Source organism: Thalassophryne amazonica, chromosome 3 (genome assembly GCF_902500255.1).
Source record: "Thalassophryne amazonica chromosome 3, fThaAma1.1, whole genome shotgun sequence".
NCBI lineage: Eukaryota > Metazoa > Chordata > Actinopteri > Batrachoidiformes > Batrachoididae > Thalassophryne > Thalassophryne amazonica.
The window spans coordinates 64598778-64621991 of NC_047105.1; the positions used below are offsets into that span (position 1 = coordinate 64598778).

At 41.3% G+C, this 23214-nt stretch overlaps 1 protein-coding gene across 3 annotated transcripts in view; it reads left to right on the forward strand.

Annotated features, from left to right (window-relative positions):
- The window catches only part of celsr2 (cadherin, EGF LAG seven-pass G-type receptor 2), a 189985-nt gene that overhangs the window by 150161 nt on the left and 16610 nt on the right, over positions 1-23214 (forward strand). For all 3 annotated transcript variants that reach the window (XM_034166559.1, XM_034166561.1, XM_034166560.1), the window contains exons 12-25: positions 2024-2180; positions 5564-5705; positions 5785-5905; positions 8152-8335; positions 8470-8571; positions 8699-8793; positions 8877-9086; positions 13424-13607; positions 15141-15459; positions 16859-17026; positions 17128-17251; positions 17333-17533; positions 20620-20794; positions 20989-21101. In XM_034166559.1, the coding sequence (XP_034022450.1) occupies positions 2024-2180; positions 5564-5705; positions 5785-5905; positions 8152-8335; positions 8470-8571; positions 8699-8793; positions 8877-9086; positions 13424-13607; positions 15141-15459; positions 16859-17026; positions 17128-17251; positions 17333-17533; positions 20620-20794; positions 20989-21101 (2295 nt within the window). The remainder of the gene's footprint in view (positions 1-2023; positions 2181-5563; positions 5706-5784; positions 5906-8151; positions 8336-8469; positions 8572-8698; positions 8794-8876; positions 9087-13423; positions 13608-15140; positions 15460-16858; positions 17027-17127; positions 17252-17332; positions 17534-20619; positions 20795-20988; positions 21102-23214) is intronic.

Genomic DNA, 23214 nt, shown 5'->3' on the forward strand with positions numbered 1-23214 from the left:
GCAGACACTGATTATTTTGAATAATTGTTTTAGCAAGTTTTCAGGGTCTCTACTGCCATCTGTTGAATTGTTTGTGTGGTTTTAAATTCCACCACAGCCACTTCAACGAGCGCCACTTTAAGAACAGAGTATTTGTGTGTTCCTCATATACAGTAGTGTTCAGAATAATAGTAGTGCTATGTGACTAAAAAGATTAATCCAGGTTTTGAGTATATTTCTTATTGTTACATGGGAAACAAGGTACCAGTAGATTCAGTAGATTCTCACAAATCCAACAAGACCAAGCATTCATGATATGCACACTCTTAAGGCTATGAAATTTGGCTATTAGTAAAAAAAAATAGAAAAGGGGGTGTTCACAATAATAGCAGTGTGGCATTCAGTCAGTGAGTTCGTCAATTTTGTGGAACAAACAGGTGTGAATTAGGTGTCCCCTATTTAAGGATGAAGCCCGCACCTCTTGAACATGCTTTTCTCTTTGAAAGCCTGAAGAAAATGGGACATTCAAGACATTGTTCAGAAGAACAGTGTAGTTTGATTAAAACATTGATTGGAGAGGGGAAAACTTATACGCAGGTGCAAAACATTATAGGCTGTTCATCTACAATGATCTCCAATGCTTTAAAATGGACAAAAAAAACCAGAGACGCGTAGAAGAAAATGGAAAACAGCCATCAATATGAATAGAAGAATAACCACAATGGCAAAGGCTCACCCATTGATCAGCTCCAAGTTGATCAAAGACAGTCTGGAGTTACCTGTAAGTGCTGTGACAGTTAGAAGACACTTGTGTGAAGCTAATTTATTTGCAAGAATCCCCCACAAAGTCCCTCTGTTAAAGAAAAGACATGTGCAGAAGAGGTTACAATTTGCCAAAGAACACATCAACTGGCCTAAAGAGAAATGGAGGAATATTTTGTGGACTGATGAGAGTAAAATTGTTCTTTTTGGGTCCAAGGGCCGCAGACAGTTTGTGAGACAACCCCCAAACTCTGAATTCAAGCCACAGTTCACAGTGAAGACAGTGAAGCATGGTGGTGCAAGCATCATGATATGGGCATGTTTCTCCTACTATGGTGTTGGGCCTATACATCGCATACCAGGTATCATGGATCAGTTTGGATAAATGAAAATACTTGAAGAGGTCATGTTGCCTTATGCTGAAGAGGACATGCCCTTGAAATGGGTGTTTCAACAAGACAATGACCCCAAGCACACTAGTAACCAAGCAAAATCTTGGTTCCAAACCAACAAAATTAATGCCTCGCAGATGTGAAGAAATCATGAAAAACTGTGATTATACAACTAAATACTAGTTTAGTGATTCACAGGATTGCTAAGCAGTTTGAACATAATAGTTTGCCTCAACAGCAGATGCTACTATTATTGTGAACACCCCCTTTTCTACTTTTTTTTTTTTTTTTACTGATAGCCCAATTTCATAGCCTTAAGAGTGTGCATATCATGAATGCTTGGTCTTGTTGGATTTGTGAGAATCTACTGACTCTACTGGTACCTTGTTTCCCATGTAACAATAAGAAATATACTCAAAACCTGGATTAAACTTTTTAGTCACATAGCACTACTATTATTCTGAACAATACTGTACAACATTATGAATGATCTCTATAGAAATAAAGATATAAAACTCCAAACTAATGGATTGCACAAGTATTCACCCCTTTATTCAGGATCACTTCATTCAAATTTCAGATTTGTTGCAGACTGCATCTGATTTTATTGCATTTTGTGACATTCATGTTACTCTCTATCCTAAAAAAAAAATGTCTCCTGAGGCCCCCAGGAGAGAAGCATGATGCTGTGGGGAGGGTGATACCAATTAGGTGCACCTGCAGCTGTTTGTCCTTTGACATACGTCACATATTGTTAGTTTCAAATGGTTTCAGCTCATCGCTGACTGATGTGAACTGTCCCTCCACACCACTGCAGCCTGCAGCCCATTCTCACGAACCTGTTCTGCTTCCATGCATGTATCCTGTACACGTGCTGTGTCTCCCTACAGGGTCTTCGCATTGGAGGGGCTCTGACTCTGTCCCAGACCAAGAAGGTGAATGTGGAGCAGGGCTGTAATGTGCCCGACCCCTGCAGCTCCAGTCCCTGTCCAGCTAACAGCTTCTGCAGTAACGACTGGGACAGTTACTCCTGCACCTGCCTCACCGGTCAGTCACTAACAGCTGCAGTCGCAACCATTTCTAAAATGACACATCTTCCTGCAGGAGCATCACATCATTAAGACAGTTTTCAACATCAACACTTATGGTAGTGGATTAAATGTAAGAGTAAGGAAACAAGGAATTTATATCAAGTTATTTAATTTGCCCACCCTGTGTACTTACCTGCCAATTAATTCACCAAACTGAAAAACTGAAAGATACAACCCCAATTGCAATGAAGTTGGGACGTTGTGTAAAATGTGAATAAAAACTGAATACAATGATTTGCAAATCCTCTTCAACCTATATTCAACTGAGTATACCACAAAGACAAGATATTTAATGTTTAAACTGATAGACTTTTTTGTTTTTGTGCAAATATTTGCTCATTTTGAAATGGATGCCTGCAACACGTTTCAAAAAAGTTGGGATGGGGCAACAAAAGACTGGGAATGTTGATGAATGCTCAAAGAACACCTAATTGGAAACAAATGAGTGTCATGATTGGGTATAAAAGGAGCATCCCCAAAAGGTTTAGCTGTTCACAAGCAAAGATGGGGTGAGGATCACCACTTTGTGAACAACTGTTTAAGAACAATGTTTCTCAATATTCAATTGCAAGGAATTTAGGGATTCCTTCATCTACATGTTGGGAAAGTGTACCCACAACAGGGGGCATAAATGAATGGACAATGAATGAGCCGAAAATAGAACACTTTACTGTTGTGAATGTGCACAACGAAATACAGACGATTACAGAATTTTGTATGTAGTCAATCTACAAAGGTGACGTGTGGGCAGGCTCGAGGATAGAAGACGTCCGTCCAGAGAGGAGCCGGAACCCACACGATTTCCACCGCCACCGAACCCGGAGAATACTGGAGCCGCCAAGTCCCGAGTCCCCAGGTGGTCACTGTCTCTGGCTGTCGGATCTGGTACTGCTGGCAGGAAGCAGAAACAATCAAGGGTGGGTGTGAGCACACACCCAGCAAATAGTCAGCAAAAAACAGTCTTTAGTTTCCAACGGAGGGAAAACCTCCACCTCCAATCCAGAAACCCGGCACGTGCAGCATTAGTGAGTACTTATCGAAGTTTGGCGTGGGGAGCGAAGACGACAGCCCTCCACGAACCACAAACCCAGCCTCCAGCTGCAAGCACTCACAGAAACGACTGCAAAAATACAGAAGCAAAAACTGTCTGTGAAAGACTCAAAAAACGGCTGAGCAGTTTACCTTCTTGGCTTGAAGATATCTCGGCAGGGAGGTGGAGTTGCTGCCCGCCTTTTATGGAGATGGTGATGAGGTGGTGATGAGTGACAGCTGTCAGGTGGTGATGAGAGACAGCTGTCATTCCCGGCTGCTCCCGTGAGGCGGCTGCGCCCTCTCGTGCCTGAAGCCTGCACTTCAGGCAGGGCGCCCTCTGGTGGTGGGCCAGCAGTACCTCCTCTTCAGTGGCCCACACAACACTGCAGTCCATAATATAATCAGAAGATTCAAAGAATCTGGAGAACTTTCTACATGTAAGCGGCAAGGCGAAAAACCAATATTGAATGCCCGTGACCTTCGATCCCTCAGGTGGCACTGCATTAAAAACTGACATCATTGTGTGAACGATCTTACCGCGTGGGCTCAGGAACACTTCAGAAAACCATTGTCAGTTAACATAGTTCGTCACTACATCTACAAGTGCAAGTTAAAACTCTACGATGCAAAGCGAAAGCCAAACATCAACAACATCCAGAAATGCCACTGCCTTCTCTGGGCCGAGCTCATTTGAAATGGACAGACGCAAAGTGGAAAAGTGTGCTGTGGTCTGATGAGTCCACATTTCAAATTGTTTTTGGAAATCATGGACGTCGTGTCCTCCGGACAAAAGAGGAAAAAGACCATCCAGATTGTTACCAGCGCAAAGTTCAAAAGCCAGCATCTGTCCCAGCTTTTTTGAAATGTGTTGCAGGCATCTGTTTCAAAATGAACAATTATTTGCACAAAAACAATAAAGTTTATCAGTTTGAACAATAAATATCTTGTCTTTGTGGTGTATTCAATTGAATATAGGTTGAAGAGGATTTGCAAATCATTGTATTCAGTTTTTATTTACATTTTACACAACGTCCCAACTTCATTGGAATTGGGGTTGTACATTCAGAAGCTAAACAAAAAATATATATGTGTGTGGGGGGGCTTTCTGTGTAAAGTTTGCATGTTCTCGCCGTGTTTGCATGGGTTCCCTGTGGGTGTTCCCATGTTGCCGTCCAAACGGTGCCCCCTATAAATTGGTCCGCCCTGCCTTCACTGTGCATGCATCATTTCGGTTCAACGATTATAGTTTCTGCTTCAAACTGCACTCCAGTCATCATCTGTCTCAGTGACAGATATCTAAAACATTTGTACAACAATCATTTCCACATAAATTCAGCATTATTTCCTAATAAAAGACAGATGAACAATCAGAGCACCACAGCAGCACGCCTGAGTCTGACTCTCTACACCCAAAGTGATCACAGAGAATAATGTGATTATTAATCATCAGATGACAAAGTAAAACTTCTTAAATCATTCTGAAGTCAGTTTTAAGCATAAACGAGGCTGTTTTAAAAAGATGTGATAATCGGTGAATTGCTGCTGACACTACGAAATGATGCATGTGCAGTGAAGATGGGGGGACTGATTGTTTTTTGGGGGGGGGCATTCGTCGATGACACCAGCTTCTTAAGACATGCAGGTTAGTTGAATTACAAGTATTAACTCTAAAATGACCGTTGGGGTGTGTGTGTGTGTGTGTGTGTGTGTGTGTGTGTGTGTGTGTGTGTGTGTGTGTGTGTGTGTGTGTGTGTGTGTGTGTGTGTGTGTGTGTGTGTGTGTGTGTGTGTGTGTGTGTGTGTGTGTGTTTATCTGTCTAAATGTGGCCCTGAGACAGACTGGCGTCCTGTCCAGGGTGTACCCCACCTCACACCCTAAGCTTTCCTTAAGCTCTAATACCAGATCACTTTATCAAAAATAGAAGTGTTACCATGGTAACAGGTAAAATCAGCAAAATTCTTCCTCTAGGATATCAGTCAGCACTGACGCTAGAGAGCATTTACCCTTAAACTGCTCGCTAAAATATTTTATTAATATTATGTAAATATACACAGTTGAATATTTTCCAGCTTGTGGTGATATGATGTAGAACATAAACGATTTCATATGTTTGACATAATTTGACACCAAAATCAAAACTATATGAGCTTAAATGTCTACTGGGGGTGGGGCTTGCAACATAGTGGTTTGTGTACCATTGGGAAAGATTCCTGATTATCCTTCAACTGTAATTTTACTGAGTAATATTGTTGCTGACCATAGTTAAATGACATAGGCACAAAAACAATTGTTCCTGCTATTTTACAGGTTATTATGGCACCAACTGTACGAATGCATGTGCACTGAACCCCTGTGAGCACGAGTCATCGTGCTCCAAGAAGCTGAGCTCCTCTCGTGGCTACACCTGTGACTGTCCCATCAACTACTTTGGGGATTACTGTGAAAAAAAGTAGTTTTGCACATTCATGTTAAATAACCTGTTTGGCTCATTTTGCAGATAAAACAAGTGATTAAAATGTTTCCGACAGGACTGACTTGCCGTGTCCCAGAGGTTGGTGGGGTCACAAGACCTGCGGCCCTTGCAACTGTCCAACAGAAAAAGGTCTTGATTCAGACTGTAACAAAACGAGCGGCGCATGCCGCTGTAAGGTGAGCGTGTTGACTTGCAGACCAACTTCTTTTATTCAAAACTGATGGTGAGACTCACAATTCCCACTCAGCCACGAAAACGTCATATGCACAAGACTGCCGCAGGTAGCTGAAAGGCCCTACTGATGGGCTTAAAATTGCTGCCAGTGCCCCGCCCAACACTTAGCCATGGTGGCGAAAACAAACCTTTTCTAACCGCCGTACATAAGTGACTTTACTCTGGACAAATGGTCATCACACATTCAGCTTTCTTTCAGGATACCTTAAACTGCTGTATCGCAGTGATACTCAGGAGGTGGTATCTGTCTAACAGTAGAGTGAGAGCGTGAAGGGTTGGGAACAAATCAGGTTCATGTTGTCAGTTCAGACTAGCCTGAAGTATGTGTGAGTTTTGTATTTTTAACTGCATTTGCATGCCACAGACATGGGATAAGATGCAGAGAAAGAAACGTATTATATCTTAACAGAACATTAAAACATTCTTCTTATTTCCTTTTGTTGCTCCTCTCATTTTGGGACCTGACACCCTTCCACACCATTCGGCCCACCCTGCCTGCACTCTCTTCATCACCTCTTTACAGCACTAAACTCGTTTATGTTCACCACCTGTGCTCCCTGCAGCCGCACTGTTCCATGTGCTCCCTCTCACACACACACATGTACTCAGTCTTGCTCCTAATGACTTTCATTCCCCTTTTCTCCAGCGCATATCTCCAGCTGTCCATGCTAGTTCCAGAATGATGCAGAATGGCGTCAGAATGACAAATTGGCATTTGGACATCAGGCAGACTTCAGCACCTTTTATGACCATCTGAAACAGTCTATGTCATCTACATACGCTTTGGATGTGATCTGACAGGTGTGGACGAGGCAGTCTGGCTGCGTTCTGACACGGCTGACCACACCTCTTCCCAACTGTATCCAGATTATGATCATTTTTGTATTCTTGCTATGTGTGACGGGGGCTTTAACATGCTCTCTATTCTGACTATAGATCACAGTGTTTTCTGCAAACATCATAGTCATGGTCCATAGTCTCTTCAAACTGCCCATCACTCACTCACTCATCTTCAACCGCTTATCCAGGATCAGGTCGTGGGAGCAACAGGGGACCCCAGACTTCCCCTTCCCGGGCCACATTGACCACCTCTGACTAGTGGATTCCGAAGCATTCCCAGGCCAGTGTGGAGATATAATCTCTCCACCTAGTCCTGGGTCTTCGCCGGGATCTCCTCCCGGATGGACGTGCCTGTAACACCTCCCTCGGGAGGTGCCCAGGGGGCATCCTTACCAAATGCCCGAACCACCTCAGCTGCCTCCTTTCAACACGAAGGAGCAGCAGCTCTACTCCGAGATCCCCATGGATGACTGAGCTTCTCACTCTATCTCTAAGGGAGACACCAGCCACCCTCCTGAGGAAGCCCATTTCAGCCGCTTGTACCCACGATCTAGTTCTTTTGGTCATGACCCAAACCTCATGACCATAGGTGAGAGTAGGAACTGTCCATCACATTACAAACAAGTGAGAGTAGGAACTGTCCATCACATTACAAACAAGTGAGAGTAGGAATTGTCCATCACATTACAAACAAGAAAGGGCTCAGATCTGATCTTTGATGTAAATCCACTTCCACATTGAACAGGTCTATCATTCCCACTTCACTCCACTGTCACACTGTCCGTGTACATATCCTGCATCACCCTCATATACTTACTTCAATGCAGATTTCCTTAATTCTCAGATTTCAGTAACACAGCTCTTCTCCTGCCACCCAGTTTTAAGCTTTTTCTCACTAAGAATGACAATTACTGCTTACAATCATTATTTTTAACTTATCAAGGGTAAAATAAGAATAAAATAACATTGGATAGAGAATCAAATTAACCTGTTTATATTTTATGATACTCAGCGGGAATTATGATCATTAGATTTTAATTAATTTATTTTGTCTTTCTCTGCTTCTTTTTCCCATGCCCTTGGTATACGTCTACGCAATACAAAACACCTAGGCAGGGGTGGTGGACAAGCGGTTAAGTGCGATTGTTTCCAGTGCGCAAGGTTCCTGTTTGAATGCCACCCCTGCCTATTCTCCAGGTAATGTAGAGTTGTGTCAGGAATGGCATCTGGCGTTAAACCTGTTTCAAATCAGTATGCAGGTCTCCTGTGGTGACCCCTAGTGAAAACAAGGGAGAAGCTGAAGGGACTTTCTTACTTGTATTGACTTTGTCTCTCCTGTTATTCCCAGGACAACCATTACCTTCCTGAGGGTAGTGATACGTGCCTGCTGTGTGACTGTTACCCAGTTGGCTCTTTCTCTCGAACATGTGACAGAGAGAGTGGCCAGTGTCAGTGTAAACCTGGTGTCATTGGGCGCCAGTGCGACCGCTGTGACAACCCCTTCGCTGAGGTTTCCCCTAATGGCTGTGAAGGTCTGCAGTGCTCAAATTAAAAATGTTACATAATCAGAAACATTATTGAAATATAATTTCAAGAATTTTCCATTTTCGTTCCTTTGTCATCTCGCTGCACTTGTCTTCTCTCCTTCGTGTTCCATATCACTCAGTTATCTATGACAGCTGCCCTCAGGCCATCCAGGCTGGGATCTGGTGGCCCAGGACCAAGTTTAGTCTTCCTGCAGCAGTTCCTTGTCCCAAGGGATCTCTTGGTATGCTGGTTTTCAGCAGTTCATCCAATTATCATAAAATAATGTCAATATGTGAAACTTGCCTCAAGCACTTCCTCTGCCGCACACTCTTCATCATCTCTTGTATTAAATCTTATTTCTGTCCTAGGCACAGCTGTCCGTCACTGCGATGAACACAAGGGTTGGCTACCTCCAAATCTCTTCAACTGTACCTCTGTTACTTTCACAAAGCTGAAGACCCTGGTGTGTAAATCTCAGTTCTTGCGAAAATTTGCCAAATAAATGAATGCACAAAAACACTTAACTTCTTCTATCTGTTCTTGCAGTCCGAAAGGTTTTCCCATAATGCAACACTGCTGGATGCTGGACTTGTCCGGGAGACTGCAGCCATGTTGGCCAATGCAACACTACACACAAAGCATTACTACGGCAGCGATGTGAAGATCGTTTATCGGCTCATCCGGAGCATGCTGCAGCATGAGTGCAACCAGCAAGGCTTCAACCTGACGGCGACGCAGGACGTCCACTTCACGGAGGTGAACAGCCATAATGTCAGCACATGTGACAAACCTGAAAGTAGTAGTTTATTCTGGGATGACAGCGCCCCCACCCAGAGGGCATGACAGCAGATTACATTCCAGCTGAGTAACAGCAGGAGATTTTGGACCAGTGTGACAACACTCACTGTTATCATCAAAATCCTAAATGCACATTCACATTTTTACACTGATGACACAATCATCTACAGCTCTGCACACTCACCCGCTCAAGCCATCACTCATTTACAATCAGCTTTCGACATTATTCAAAATAATCTTCTTAATCTAAAACTTATCTTAAACTCAGACAAAACAAAAGTCATGTTGTTTTCAAACACCAAATCCAACCTTCAAATCCTGCCACAAATCACCACCTTGCAGGGAATTCAAATAGAATTTGTTAAACAATACAAATATCTTGGAATTTGGATTGACAATACAATATTAATATATTAATCATATTAATCTGCTTGTAAATTGACTCAGAATCAGGTTGGGTTTCTTTTTCGAATTCGGACTTGTCTGTCCTTTGAGGCCCGGAGGAGGCTTGTTGCCACCACTTTTATGCCAATGTTGGACTATAGCAATGCATTGTACATGCACTCATCAGCTCAGAGTCTGAGCGCTCTTGATGCTGTCTATCATGGAGCTCTGAGGTTCATCACTGGCCTCAGAGCTCTTACACATCACTGTATTCTTTATGCTCGTGTTGGTTGGTCCAATGCTGGCACATTGACATGTAGTTGTTTTAACTGATTTTTTTTTTTTTTTTATATTGTAAAAATGTGTTGTTTTTGAACTTTTATACTGAAACTTTTCCATTGGCTGGTAATTTGTTTATTCTGTATGTGTGGTGGAATGCTGAAATTGACACCTAACCTTGCTGCCTGTCTTGGCCAGGACGCTGTTGTAAAAGAGATGTTTAATCTCAATGAGACTCTTTTCCTGGTTAAATAAAGGTAAAAAAAAAAAAACTTTCAGGGGGGAAATTGTGTGTTACTAAAAATCTTATTGTTAGACTTGTATTAGTTTTTTCTTCAGTTTTAAATTAAGTTTGCTTCATATTTAGTTTGTTTCAGCTTTTGTTATATTTTCACTTTGTTTTTGATGTAGTTAGCTTAATAGGTGGTCTGCTGTGTTAATTTTATACACCGTGGGGGGGATATAGCGATCAGCCCGTCCGTCCATCCATCCATCTACCCATTTTTGCTTGTTAGAGTGATATCTCAAGAACCAGTTGAGCAATTTGATTCATATTTAGTGGAAAGGTATACTTGGGTGATTCCCTGACATCAGCCGATTACAGTGACCTTGAAGTTAATTTCAACGTCACAGTGAGATATTCAAGATATTGTCATTGCCACCCTTGTTAGTGTGGTTGGTATCTCAAGAGTCAGCTGACCAATTTTATTCATATTTAGCATAAGGCTGTACTGAGGGTGATCCCCCGACACCAACCGATTACGGTGACCTTGGGGTCAGTCTCAGGGTCACAGCGAGATGTTTAATATATTGTCATTGCTACCCTTGTTAGTGCAATATCTCAATTACCAGATGACCAATTTAATTCATATTTCACATAAGGGTTGACTTGTGTGATCCCCTGACACTTTGTATTACTGATTTGTGGGGACCGGTGGGATATATTATCTCCTGATGACTCTTGTTTGCAATTGGGTACATGTTCAACTAGCATTTCATAGATATTTGTGATTTTTTTGATGATGAGGTCCAATCTGAAACAAATCATTACATCTAAAAACATAAATAGAAGAGGTGGGTAATGTACAGTGAATAAAGTCCTTCTACATATTTCTTCCATCCATCCACAAAACCAGTTGATTCTAATTATTTAAACTCTTTAGGCAGGTAGATGAACTAATCAGAGAAATCACCTGTTTGAAGTGTACAGACAGAAGCAAGACATGGATAGACTGTTACTCACTGTAGCTGGTGTTTTCCACATCCGGTAAATGGAGAGTAATAAAGTATATTTGGAATAGGTTACAATGTATTTTTTAGTAGTTAATATATATATATATATATGTTACTTATAGCCAGTACTTCCAGATAGCAGATGATATAAGGAGCTACTTGATAGTGAACCAAAAAAAAAAAAAATCTACATATTATGCAACCACACCTGTGATAGGCTGGTGTCCTGTCCAGGGTGTACACCGCCTCGTGCCCCATGACTGCTGGGATAGGTTTCAGCCTCTGTGACCACTTCATTGGAGTAAGTGGGTATAAAAAAATGGATGGATTATGCAATCACATGTAGAGTGGAAGCCTGTGGGTAATGTGCATAATATACGTATCCTTGAAATGTCCCCTGGTGGCAATTGCATGAACTAATGTACATAATGTCCCATGGTGGCCATTGCGTAAATTATTGTACAAAATCAAGGTATTCTACATTTTCTGGACAATAAAATAATTACATGGAATGATGCCCCTTTTGTTGGAATGTGATGGACAATGTGAAAATTTTTCAACAACATACATCCCAGTCGGCAAGATGACAGCGTTGGGTTTTTATGTAAATTGACATGAAATGAATGTTGCTTCATTATTAATTTCCCAATGTTGTAACAATGTCAGAATATGACATTGATATGATGTTGAAATGTGTTTAGGTCCTCTTGTGTATTTTGATCTATTTTAAATTTCTGTCAGAAACCACTGTTTACAGTTCATAAAGTTCAAAGTATTCACAGTGCTTCACTTTTTCCACATTTTTTTATGTTACAGCCTTATTCCAAAAAATCACATGTACATAAGTTTTCACAGCCTTTGCCATGAAGCTCAAAACTGAATTAAGGTGAATCCTGTTTCCACTGACCATCCTAGAGATGTTTCTACAGCTTAGTTGGAGTCCACCTGGAGTAAATTCATTTTATTGGACATGATTTGGAAAGACACACACCTGTCTACATATAAGGTCCCACAGTTGACAGTGCATGTCAGAGCACAAACCAAGCATGAAGTCAAAGGAATTGTCTGTAGAGCTCTGAGACAGGATTGTGGAGACACAAATCTGTGGAAGGGTACAGAAACATTTCTGCTGCTTTGAACATCCCAATGAGCACAGTGGCCTCCATCATCCATAAATGGAAGAAGTTTGGATCCACAAGGACTCTTCCTAGAGCTGGCCGCCATCTAAACTGAGCATTCTGGGCCTTTGTAAAGGAGGTGACCAAGAACCCGATGGTCACTCTGTCAGAGCTCCAGCATTGCTCTGTCGAGAGAGTAGAACCTTCCAGAAGGACAACCATCTCTGCAGCAATCCGCCAATCAGGACTACATGGCAGAGTGGCCAGACGGAAGTCGCTTCTTTGTAAAAGGCACATGGCAGCCCACCTGGTGTTTGCCAAAAGGCACCTGAAGGACTCTCAGAGCATAAGAAACAAAATTTGTTAGTCTGATGAAACAAAGATTGACCTCTTTGGTGTAAATGTCAGGCATCATGTTTGGAGGAAACCAGGCACAATCCCTACAGTGAAGCATGGTTGTGGCAGCATCATGCTGTGAGGATGTTTTTCAGGGGCAGGAACTGGGAGACTCATCAGAATTGAGGGAAAGATGGATGCAGAAAATGTACAGAGTCATCCTGGATGAAAACCTGCTCCAGAGCCCTCTTGACCTCAGACTGGGATGACAGTTCATCTTTCAGCAGGACAATGACCCTAAGCACACAGCCAAGATATCAAAGGAGTGTCTTCAGGACAACTCTGTGAATGTCCGTGAGTGGCCCAGCCAGAGCCCAGACCTGAATCTGATTGAACATCTCTGGAGAGATCTGAAAATGGCCGTGCACAGACGCTCCCCATCCAACCTGATGGAGCTTGAGAAGTGCTACAAAGAGGAATGGGCAAAACTGCCCAAAGATAGGTGCACCAAGCTTGTGGCATCATATTCAAGAAGACTTGAGGCTGTAATTGCTCAGCAAAGACTGTGAATACTTATTTACATATGATTTCTTAGTTTTTTGTTGTTGTTGTTTAATACATTTGTAATAAATAAATTAAATACATTTCTTCAGTTTATGAACTAAATAAGCTTCTTCTTTATTTCACTTTAGATCAGTCTAACATTAGAGTCAGTTAGCTTTATATTCAGGTAATGTGAGATTAATGTGGCACATGCTTTATGCTAGATGGCCTTCCTGATGCAACAACACATTACATAGAGAATGGGCATGGATGATCTTGAACATGGATGATCTTGAACTTCTTATTGTGGATCAGCTGCACTAACCACTTGGTCAGCCCTTAACATTTTATTTCATTCTCCACCCTTGCACCTGGCTGCACTGATTTCTCATTTTTTGACAGAATCTGGTTCGCGTGGGCAGTGCCATTTTGTCTCCAAGCACTCTTCAGCACTGGGAGTTGATCCAGCACACAGAGGGTGGCACAGCCATGCTGTTACGCCATTATGAGGAATATGCCAACACTCTGGCCCAGAACATGAGGAAGACCTACCTCAGCCCCTTCACCATTGTTACTCCTCACATAGGTGAGCATTTTACAAGACTCACAGTTTATTTGACATGCTGACAGCTGCTAAAGAAACTTTTTTGAATGGGAACAACTATGCTGAGTCATTGCAAATTATATTGGTATAAGTCAGCTTTTCTCAAAGAGCGGTGCTCTCGTGATCTGTGGGTATATTGCTTAGTGGTGTAACTGATCACAGTTGATCTGTGGTCCTTACGGTCTGCTTCCCATGGTTCCCATGGCACACATATAAACTGAGGATTAAATACAAAGATTACATAAGTGTGATTTTGTGCCATGGTGACTTGTTTTTAAAGTGATACGAGTGAAGTGCCGCAGAGCGGCGAGAAGTTCGCTCAATGGTGGATGAAGCCACAAACCGGACAACGTTGTTGTGAAGTAGCCTACCATTACTTTGAGGTTCTGCAACAATTATTCAATTTTAAATTATTGTTTGATGATATATACACCGATAGTGAAGAGCTTCGCTCATTATTGTCAGCGGCATTGAACATATAATGTGTAAAATACCAAGTGTTCCAATGCTTTTGGAGGGCGCTGTATCCTAACCTTATGATGAGTGCAAAATGAATGTGGTATTATTACTGATTTGTTTAAGAACGTTTAATTTTTACTGTTGCTGCACTTTGTGTGAAATCATTGTCATATCATATATCATATTGATATGACAATATTGAGATACGATAATTTGTCCATATTGTACAGCCCTACTGTCAACTAGCTGAAAACTTTGAATATTAATTTACATCTACATTTAAAAAATGCTTAAAGTCGCAGGGGGTTAAAAGGGCTGTAAATTAGGGGGGACTTTAATAGTTGTGAAGCGCTTATTTTCTCCATAATTGTGCATTAACAGTACTGATAGCTGTTAAATGTGCTAACACCGATAGCATTCATCATTAAATAAGGCGAGAATTTCACTCAACCTGAATACTGCAGCAGGGACAACAACCGTATTATTATTATTATTCTAAGTGTTTGTCATGAAATGCCACAGCCCTCCACAACAACTAACAATGAGTTATGGACATTACGAGAAACTGTACTGGCTTAGCAGCTGTCATTCAAAGCGACCACACCCCCATACTTTTCTGGCTTAAAACATCTTAAACTAAAAGGTAAGTCCCTTTGGCTTCTCCCTTGTTTTTCCACTCAGTCACCACAGCAGATCCAAGGTGGATCTGCGTGTTGATTTGAGGTAGCTCTTACGCCACATGCCCTTCCTGACACAACTGCACATTACATAGAGAATGGTGAGGGTTGGCCTTGGACCAGGAACCTTCCACACAGGGTTTTGTTTTTTCTGTACCAGGCTGTAAACATGTTTATTTCTATTCTAAAGTTGGACATGTTAACACATGCTTTTGTGGGAAGCAACTTACTTTTGGTGTCAGCGTCAAGTGGCCATTCAAGGAACTGTGAGATTTTCCACTTCTGGGTTTGCTTCATTTCAGATGGCTGGAGATTATGACTTGAATATGATCCCTTTATGGCCAGCAGCTTTCTAACACTGCTTGTGTTTTGTTCTTAGTCATCTCTGTGGACCGCCTGAAAAAGATGAATTTTGCGGGAGCCAAACTCCCCCGGTACCAGTCCCTGAAGGGCCCTCGTCCTGCTGACCTCGAGACTGCTGTCACTCTCCCAGATTCGGTCTTTCATCCTCCTGTGAACACCAAAGGTCACAGGCACCTGGACGTCTTCCCAGAGTCTTCACAGAGGAACCACTCTGTTAATCGCAAGCGGCGCCACCCTGATGAAAACCAAAAGGATGCTATCGCGAGTGTGATCATCTTCTACAGCCTGGCCTCACTTTTACCTGAGAGCTACGACCCTGACAAGAGAAGTCTCCGGTAAGGCACCAGTGGTCACTAACGCTGGAGTGCAAAGAATGATCAGAACATATTTAAACAAGATGCCCATATAGACAAAGTCAAATTTAGGGAAAGAAAAACTCTCATACTCATTCTCTCTCTCTGTCAATCACGTGCGACCTACAGTACGCTCATGAATATTGAACATGATATATCTAACCATTTTTCACCATTAATTCCTGCTGCTTAAACTGCAAAGTGAGGTTGGGCATGCCCTAAGTGGAGTTGATCCCTCTGTGCAACTCGTTTTTGCATCTGCTGTCAAAATAGAGATCACTGGGTCTACGAAAATCATGTATGTATTTTCTGTAGTGTAAGTCGCAGCTTTTTTTCTAGTTTGGGAGGCCTTGCGACATATCCTCTGGTGCGACTTATATACTGAAAAATCAAGTGTTCATTATTAATAATGAATTATAATGACTATTTATATCGGACTTTTCAAGGAATCAAAGCACTAAATGAAATAAAGTTAAATAATAAAAAAAATAAATGCCAAAAATAAAAAGTGCACTTCAAAAATACATAAAAATCCCAAATGAAAGGGCTGACAATACAGAAAAAGGTGTGGCTTATATTCCAGTGTGAGTTATACTTGAGTGTCACTTATATATCGGGCTTTGCTCTTCAAGAGATATTTTTAACAGGTTCAACTTATATTCCAGTGCGACTTTTACTCTGCAAAAAAATCTGGTAGCTCAAGAGCAAAATGGGATCAAGTATAGATCCTTGTGGGACCTTGCAGGACAGAGAGCTGAGGAAATGCACTGAAAATCCATAGTTATGATTCACCTCGGCTCTGCTAACGTGTGTTACGGGTGATGGTACTGCCCTGTGCAGCTGCCAATTTCGGTGTATTTCTGAATTTTATAAATTGATACACGATCGGCGGGCAGCACGGCGGCTTAGTGGTTAGCACTGTTGCCTCACAGGGAGAAGGTCATGGGATCAATTCCCACCTGTGGTATTTCTGTGTGGAGTTTGCATGTTCTCCCCGTGTTTGTGTGGGTTCTCTCTGGTTGCTCCTGCTTCCTCCCACATCCAAAGACATGCGGGTTAGGTGGTTTGAAAACTTTAAATTGTCCGTAGGTGTGCGTGCGGGTGTGAATGTGTTTGTTTGTGTATATGTGGCCCTGTGACAGACTGGTGTCCTGTGAGATAGGCTCCAGCCCCCCAGATGTGTGTGTGTGTGTGTGTGTGTGTGTGTGTGTGTGTGTGTGTGTGTGTGTGTGTGTGTGTGTGTGTGTGTGTGTGTGTGTGTGTGTGTGTGTGTGTGTGTGTGTGTGTGTGTGTGTGTGTGTGTGTGAGATACACGATTGGTAAGATGTCAGATGTGTTTACTAACTGGAACTGAATCTGTGCAATTGTTGCTTTGTATCAGGGTGCCAAAACGTCCGGTTATCAACACACCAGTGGTAAGTATCACAGTTCATGACAATGATGAACTGCTGCAACACACACTGGACAAACCCATCACCGTGCAGTTCCGCCTGGTTACCACTGAGGAGCGCTCCAAACCCATCTGTGTCTTCTGGAACCACAGCATCCTGTGAGCGCACTAACACAGAGACACACACAGATGATGGACTTGCAAAGTGAATGTAGCTGTGGTCTGACGTGGTCCACTGATCTGTCTGATTTTTATGTCAGCGGCGGTAACGGCGGCTGGTCAGCAAAGGGCTGCGAGGTGGTTTTTAGAAACGCCACTCACATCAGCTGCCAGTGTTATCACATGACCAGCTTCGCTGTGCTCATGGACATCTCCAGGAGAGAGGTAAATGTCCCCAACCCTTTATCTTCACCAGGCTTTTAGAATATCACCACTATCCCCTCCTAATTTTGACTTTTGTGTTAGAACGGGGAGATCCTGCCTATTAAAGTTGTGACCTGGAGCGCAGTGGGAGTGACGCTGGGCTTCCTCTTCCTCACTACGATCTTCTTCCTCTGTCTGAGAGCTATGCAGAGCAACAAGACGTGTATAATCAACAATGGAGCTGCTGCACTCTTCCTGTCTGAACTCATCTTTATTCTGGGCATCAACCAGGCAGACAACCCGGTAATTATGTTTTTTTTATGTTCATTAGGGGTTCATCTTAATATGAACTAAAATTGTTACTTTTACGTTTGGAGAGTTCACAGTCCTGCAGATTTGTGTTCTACTAATGTGAGATTTTGTAAAAAAAAAAAAAAAAAAAAACATTATGTAGAATCCACAGACAGATACCAATCAACATGAAAATTTCATAGATGCTTCCTCTTGATCTCATCAGCAATTCCACCAACTTTCATGGACAGCAGTTGAAAACGTTTTTAGTAAAATTCCTAACAATCGCAGCTGAAAAATGAAGTCTTTGGAAATGGTGATGAAATACAAGTGAATCCAAAGTAATGTTTTTTTAAAAAAATTAATCAAAAGTTTAAAATTATTTGGGATTTCTTGAATAAGTTGCTATATTTAGTGTCCCATTATGCAGCGGGGGTAGCCAAGTGGTTAGTGCACTTGGTTTCAGTGCACAAGGTTCCCGGTTCAAACCCCACCCCTGCCAATGTGGAGTTGCGTCAGGAAGGGCATCTGGTGAAAAACTTGTGACAATTCAACATGTAGATCCTCCTTGGGTCTGCTGTATTGGTCAGGCTCTAGACCAGAGTACACCATTGGATAACCAATTATGGGATCTTGAACACTAACCATTGATCGGAAATGTGACATGGATTCTGATTGTTGACCTGTGATCCTCATCTTTCTTCCTAATCACCCATCTTTGATCCTGATCGTTTATCTTTTGTCATGATCATTATTGTTAATGTTGATTATTCAGCTTTGATGATTCTTGACCTTTGCTCATGACTACTGAACATAGGTTTTGATTGCTGACCTTCAAACCTGCACCTGAACTTTAGGGTCACTATTGACCTTTGTTAACCCCCAAAACGTGAATCAGCTGCAAATTGTGAATTATCCACAAACTGTTAATTGCAAAACGTGAATACTGAAAAATTATCTCTCAAAACGTGAATGCGGGTCTCACAAAACGTGAATATCATTTTCAGTTTAAGAAGTTTATAGATTTCAGTTTACGGATCAATTACTGCAGGAAATCTTGATCGCAAACCCAATCACCGCAAATTTTTTTTCTTTTTTTTTTTTTTTTTTGGGCAGGGGCCACTACAGCCTGAGGAGGTGATCCAAGCAGCTGTCGCATCTGGTGTCAAGCGCCTGGTCGTGCTAGGTGTGTCCCGCTCCAGGGACAGTGTCAGGTGAGGAGTTCGACTGACACTGTCCACCTGTCAAACTCACAGAGGACAGAAACCTCCCCCTCCAGTAAACAGCTCAATAATCTTCAGAGAAACATTGTAGAAAAACAAACAACACTAGTTTCTAACCTCAGGAAGGTAGACAACGAGCTACAAACTTAGTTTTATCCATATGAACTGTCCTCTGAGCTGGAAAAATAACTTTGATCTGAACAAGCAGGCGGCAGAGAAACGGAAGCGCAGGGACCGTCTACAAAGTGCAAAAACAAAACACCAGAAAAATATTCAATAAATTCAGATGTGGTGTCACCAAATTCACTGAACACATCAGTGGGGTCCTACTGGTTATACTGCAGCACTCAGTTTGGAAAAATGTCATTGTGAAAAACTTTGGAGAATTTTTTATTGATTGATTAAATTTTCAATAGCGTCATTGTTAAAAGGTGTAGTCACACAAAATCCACAGCACATCAGTGGTCTCCTGCTGTTTATACATCAGCACTCAGTTTGGAAAAATGTGCAAACATTGAAGGCTAGTAATTTTGTATCTTTAAAATAAGTCATAAAATGAGCAATAAAATTCACTAAAATTCAGTTTTTGCACATTTTTCCAAACTGAGTGTTGTAGTATAACCAACAGGATCCCACTGACGTGTTCGCTGAATTTGGTGACACCACATCTGAATTTATTGAATATTTTTCTGGTGTTTTGTTTTTGCACTTTGTAGACGGTCCCTGCGCTTCCGTTTCTCTGCCGCCTGCTCGTTCAGATCAAAGTTATTTTTCCAGCTCAGAGGATGGTTTATATGGCTAAAAATAATGTTGTAGCTCGTTGTTTACCTTCCTGAGGTTAGAAACTAGTGTTGTTTGTTTTTCTACGATGTTTCTCTGAAGATTATTGAGCTGTTTACTGGAGGGGGAGGTTTCTGTCCTCCGTGAGTTTGACAGGTGGACTGTGTTAGTCAAACTCCTCACCTGACACTGTCCCCAGAGCAGGACACACCTAGCAGGACCAGGTGCTTGACACCAGATGCGACAGCTGCTTGGATCACCTCCTCAGGCTGTAGTGGACCCCACCAAAAAAAATTTAATTTGCGGCGATCGGGTTTGTGATCAAGATTCCCTGCAGTAATTGATCCGTAAACTGAAATCCATAGGCTACTTAAACTGATATATATATATATATTATGAATGATATTCACGTTTTGTGAGATTTTTTTAGCATTCACTTTTTGCAGTTAACGGCTTGCGGATAATTCATGATTTGCAGCTGATTCACGTTTTCGAGGTTAACAACTGATCCTTATCACATATCTTTGATCCTATTCTAAGGTTTGATCTGAAAATGCCCTAACTTTGAATGTTAACAAAATCAGATGAAGAAGCAGAATTTACCTGGTTTTTCCTTAGCCTCTGCCTTGTTACTCCACTAACTTTATTACAAATGGTCCATTAGTTTTGTGTAATCCTGGCAACAAACAGTCAAATGTAGGTGAAAATAACCTCCTTGGTGGAGTTAATACTGCCTTAGTTGTATTGGATCAGTTATTTATTTAATAGAGAGTCAGGATTGGTGGACTAGAAATTTGGTTGGCTCAACATCTTAATGTTTTAGTTAAATGTACTTTAAGTTAAATTTCAGGAATTTCCTGAAACTTTAAGGGATTTTGTGCATTTCTCAGTTTCAAAATAAAGTGTGGGATTTAGGCAAAATCACATTTTGTGTAAAATTAGGTTGGTACACCTTCTAGTATTGTTAGCTTGTATTTTTCATTTTTCATCCGTCTCTTTTTCTTAAGTCAATAAGAGAAAATACTTAAATTTGTCTGACTGAAGAACCTGTAACTTTTATTTTGACACCCTGTTTCTCCTACCCCCTCGGTGCAGTTTTTGTGCACGGTCATCGCCATCTTGCTGCACTTCTTCTATCTCTGTACTTTCTCCTGGATCTTCTTGGAGGGGCTCCACATCTACCGCATGATCAGTGAAGTCCGAGACATCAACTGTGGACCCATGAGATTCTACTACCTGATTGGATGGGGAGTCCCCGCCTTCATCACAGGTGACACCTGAATTAAGCCTCTAAAGGCAGGGGGCTTGACTTTCTGATTTTTATCATGTTTGTAGTCAAGAATTTATTTCAGACCAGAGTCTTCCTCTGGGTAAAAATGGTTTAAAACACGTCCTATAACTGAGACTGGGCTGTTCTGATTGAGCGTCTCCTGCCGCTGTCCACATTTCTGTGTTTGTCTCCAGGTTTGGCTGTTGGTTTGGACCCAGAAGGTTATGGGAACCCAGACTTTTGTTGGCTGTCGATGTACGACACTCTCATCTGGAGCTTTGCTGGACCGATCGCCCTGGTTGTCTCGGTGAGTCGCTGCAGCAGGACGTGGAAGTTTCTGTTTAAGTTTTAACTTCAGTATCTGCATGTTTTCTAGTTACATTCCTAAAGCAGCCAGTGTTGTTACATGATTTTCAAAACTTGAAAATAAGAAATCATTGCTTCAGCACTGTGAACAGATTCACAGGAAATTATGGAAATGCATTCATGAATTAACTTTTCTGATAATCATATTTTTCATGTAAAAATGTTTCTTTCATTTTCTAAAATATGAAGATTTTCTGTTTTAAAGCTAAATACAATTAAAAGTCTGGCATGTTTGAGTAAAACTATTATAATCTTGTTCTCACTTTTTAATTTTTTTGTTGTTGTTAACTGTTTTTATTTAATAAATTGTACATACAAAAGGCTTAATTGTGAGATTATTTGATAAAATATTCATAGATGGTCATCCGGATCCAGATTCTGCATCAAGATTTCACTTCATAGAGGCTTTGAAGGATTATGTTAAAACTACTTAACAGATTTTCACCACACATTGGTGTTAGGCCTTCAAAGACTCCATTAAATTCAGGAGGTGATCCAAATCGTTATTCTGGATCAAGATTTCACTTTATATAGGCTTTAAAGGATTACGTCAAAACTACTTAATGGATTTTCACCACATTTTCACCACACATTGGTGTTAGGCCTTGGTAGATCCAGATTTCACTTTGCAGACTTTTAAGGATTACGCAAAATGACTGCACATATTTTTTACGAAATCTTCCCCACAGATAGATATGTGTGCTTCTTATGTGTGCTGCTATACAGTGCTGCTGGAACCTCAATTTCCCTGAGGGAGTCTTCCCAAGGGATCAGTAAAGTTCTATATAATCTAATCTAATATTAGGGCATGGAAGACTCCATTAAATTTTGGAGGTGATCTGGATCAGGATTCTGGGTCAGGATTTGTTGGGAGTGATCCGGATCAATATGCAGGTTCTGCAGCAGAAAGATATGACATCATGATGTAAAACCAAGATCAGGAAGACACTATTTTTTTTCAGCTTGTGAATTAAATATCACATTGCAAAATCTTGATCAGTCAGACCATTCTGGATCAGTATGCAATTATTGCATTGTGCTGTGGAATCTGGATCCAGGTAATGTCCGGGTCACGATGTGAATCACATATCTGTTATTTTGAGTCCTTGTCAACCCTTGGTGGATGTCAGAAATCTCTTATTGCTCTTATTGTAATAGCTTTTTAATGCAGTTCATGTACAGTGCATCCAGAAAGTATTCACAGCTCTTCACTTTTCCACATTTTGTTATGTGACAGCCTTATTCAAAAATGAAATTCATTTTTTCCTCAATATTCTACACACAATACCCCATAATGACACTATAAAAAAGGTTGGAGTTTTTTACATTTTTACAAATTTATTAAAAAAAACAACAACTAAGAACTCACATGTACATAAGTATTCACAGCCTTTGCCAAGAAGCTCAAAATTGAGCTCAGATGCATCCTGTTTCCACTGATTATCTTTGAGATGTTACTACAGCTTAATTGGAGTCCACCTCGGGTAAATTCAGTTTACTGGGCATGATTTGAAAAGACACACATCTCTACATATAAGGTACCACAGTTGACAGTGCATGTCAGAAACAAACCAAGTGCTCTGACACAGTGACCGCCATCATCTGTAAATAGAAGAAGTTCAGATCCAGCAGGACTCAGGCAGTGGTGGGCACAGCTAACCAAAAAGTTAGCTTCAATAACTGGTAATCAGTTAACTGAAAAGTTATCTTTTATAACGCTAAAACAAACTGCCTAAAATCAGAAGCTACAGCTAACTCATAACTTTCAATTTTGCTTCCTATACATGCTCAGCTACTAACAAACCAATTTTGAGTTTAAACACTGCCAAAGCTTCTAATAGAATCAAAGGCGATCACAAACCCAAACACTACCAATGAGCCAGCGTTTCTATATTTGTGCACTCTACTCTCTGCTGTAGGGAAGCATCATTTACCTTGACAGGATATAGTGGTCCAGCGATGAGGCAGAGGTCTTGAAATGGATAGCAGGTTTGAATTATGATTTTGATTTATAAATAAAATTATTCGGATAGAATAACTACATTAATGTAAAC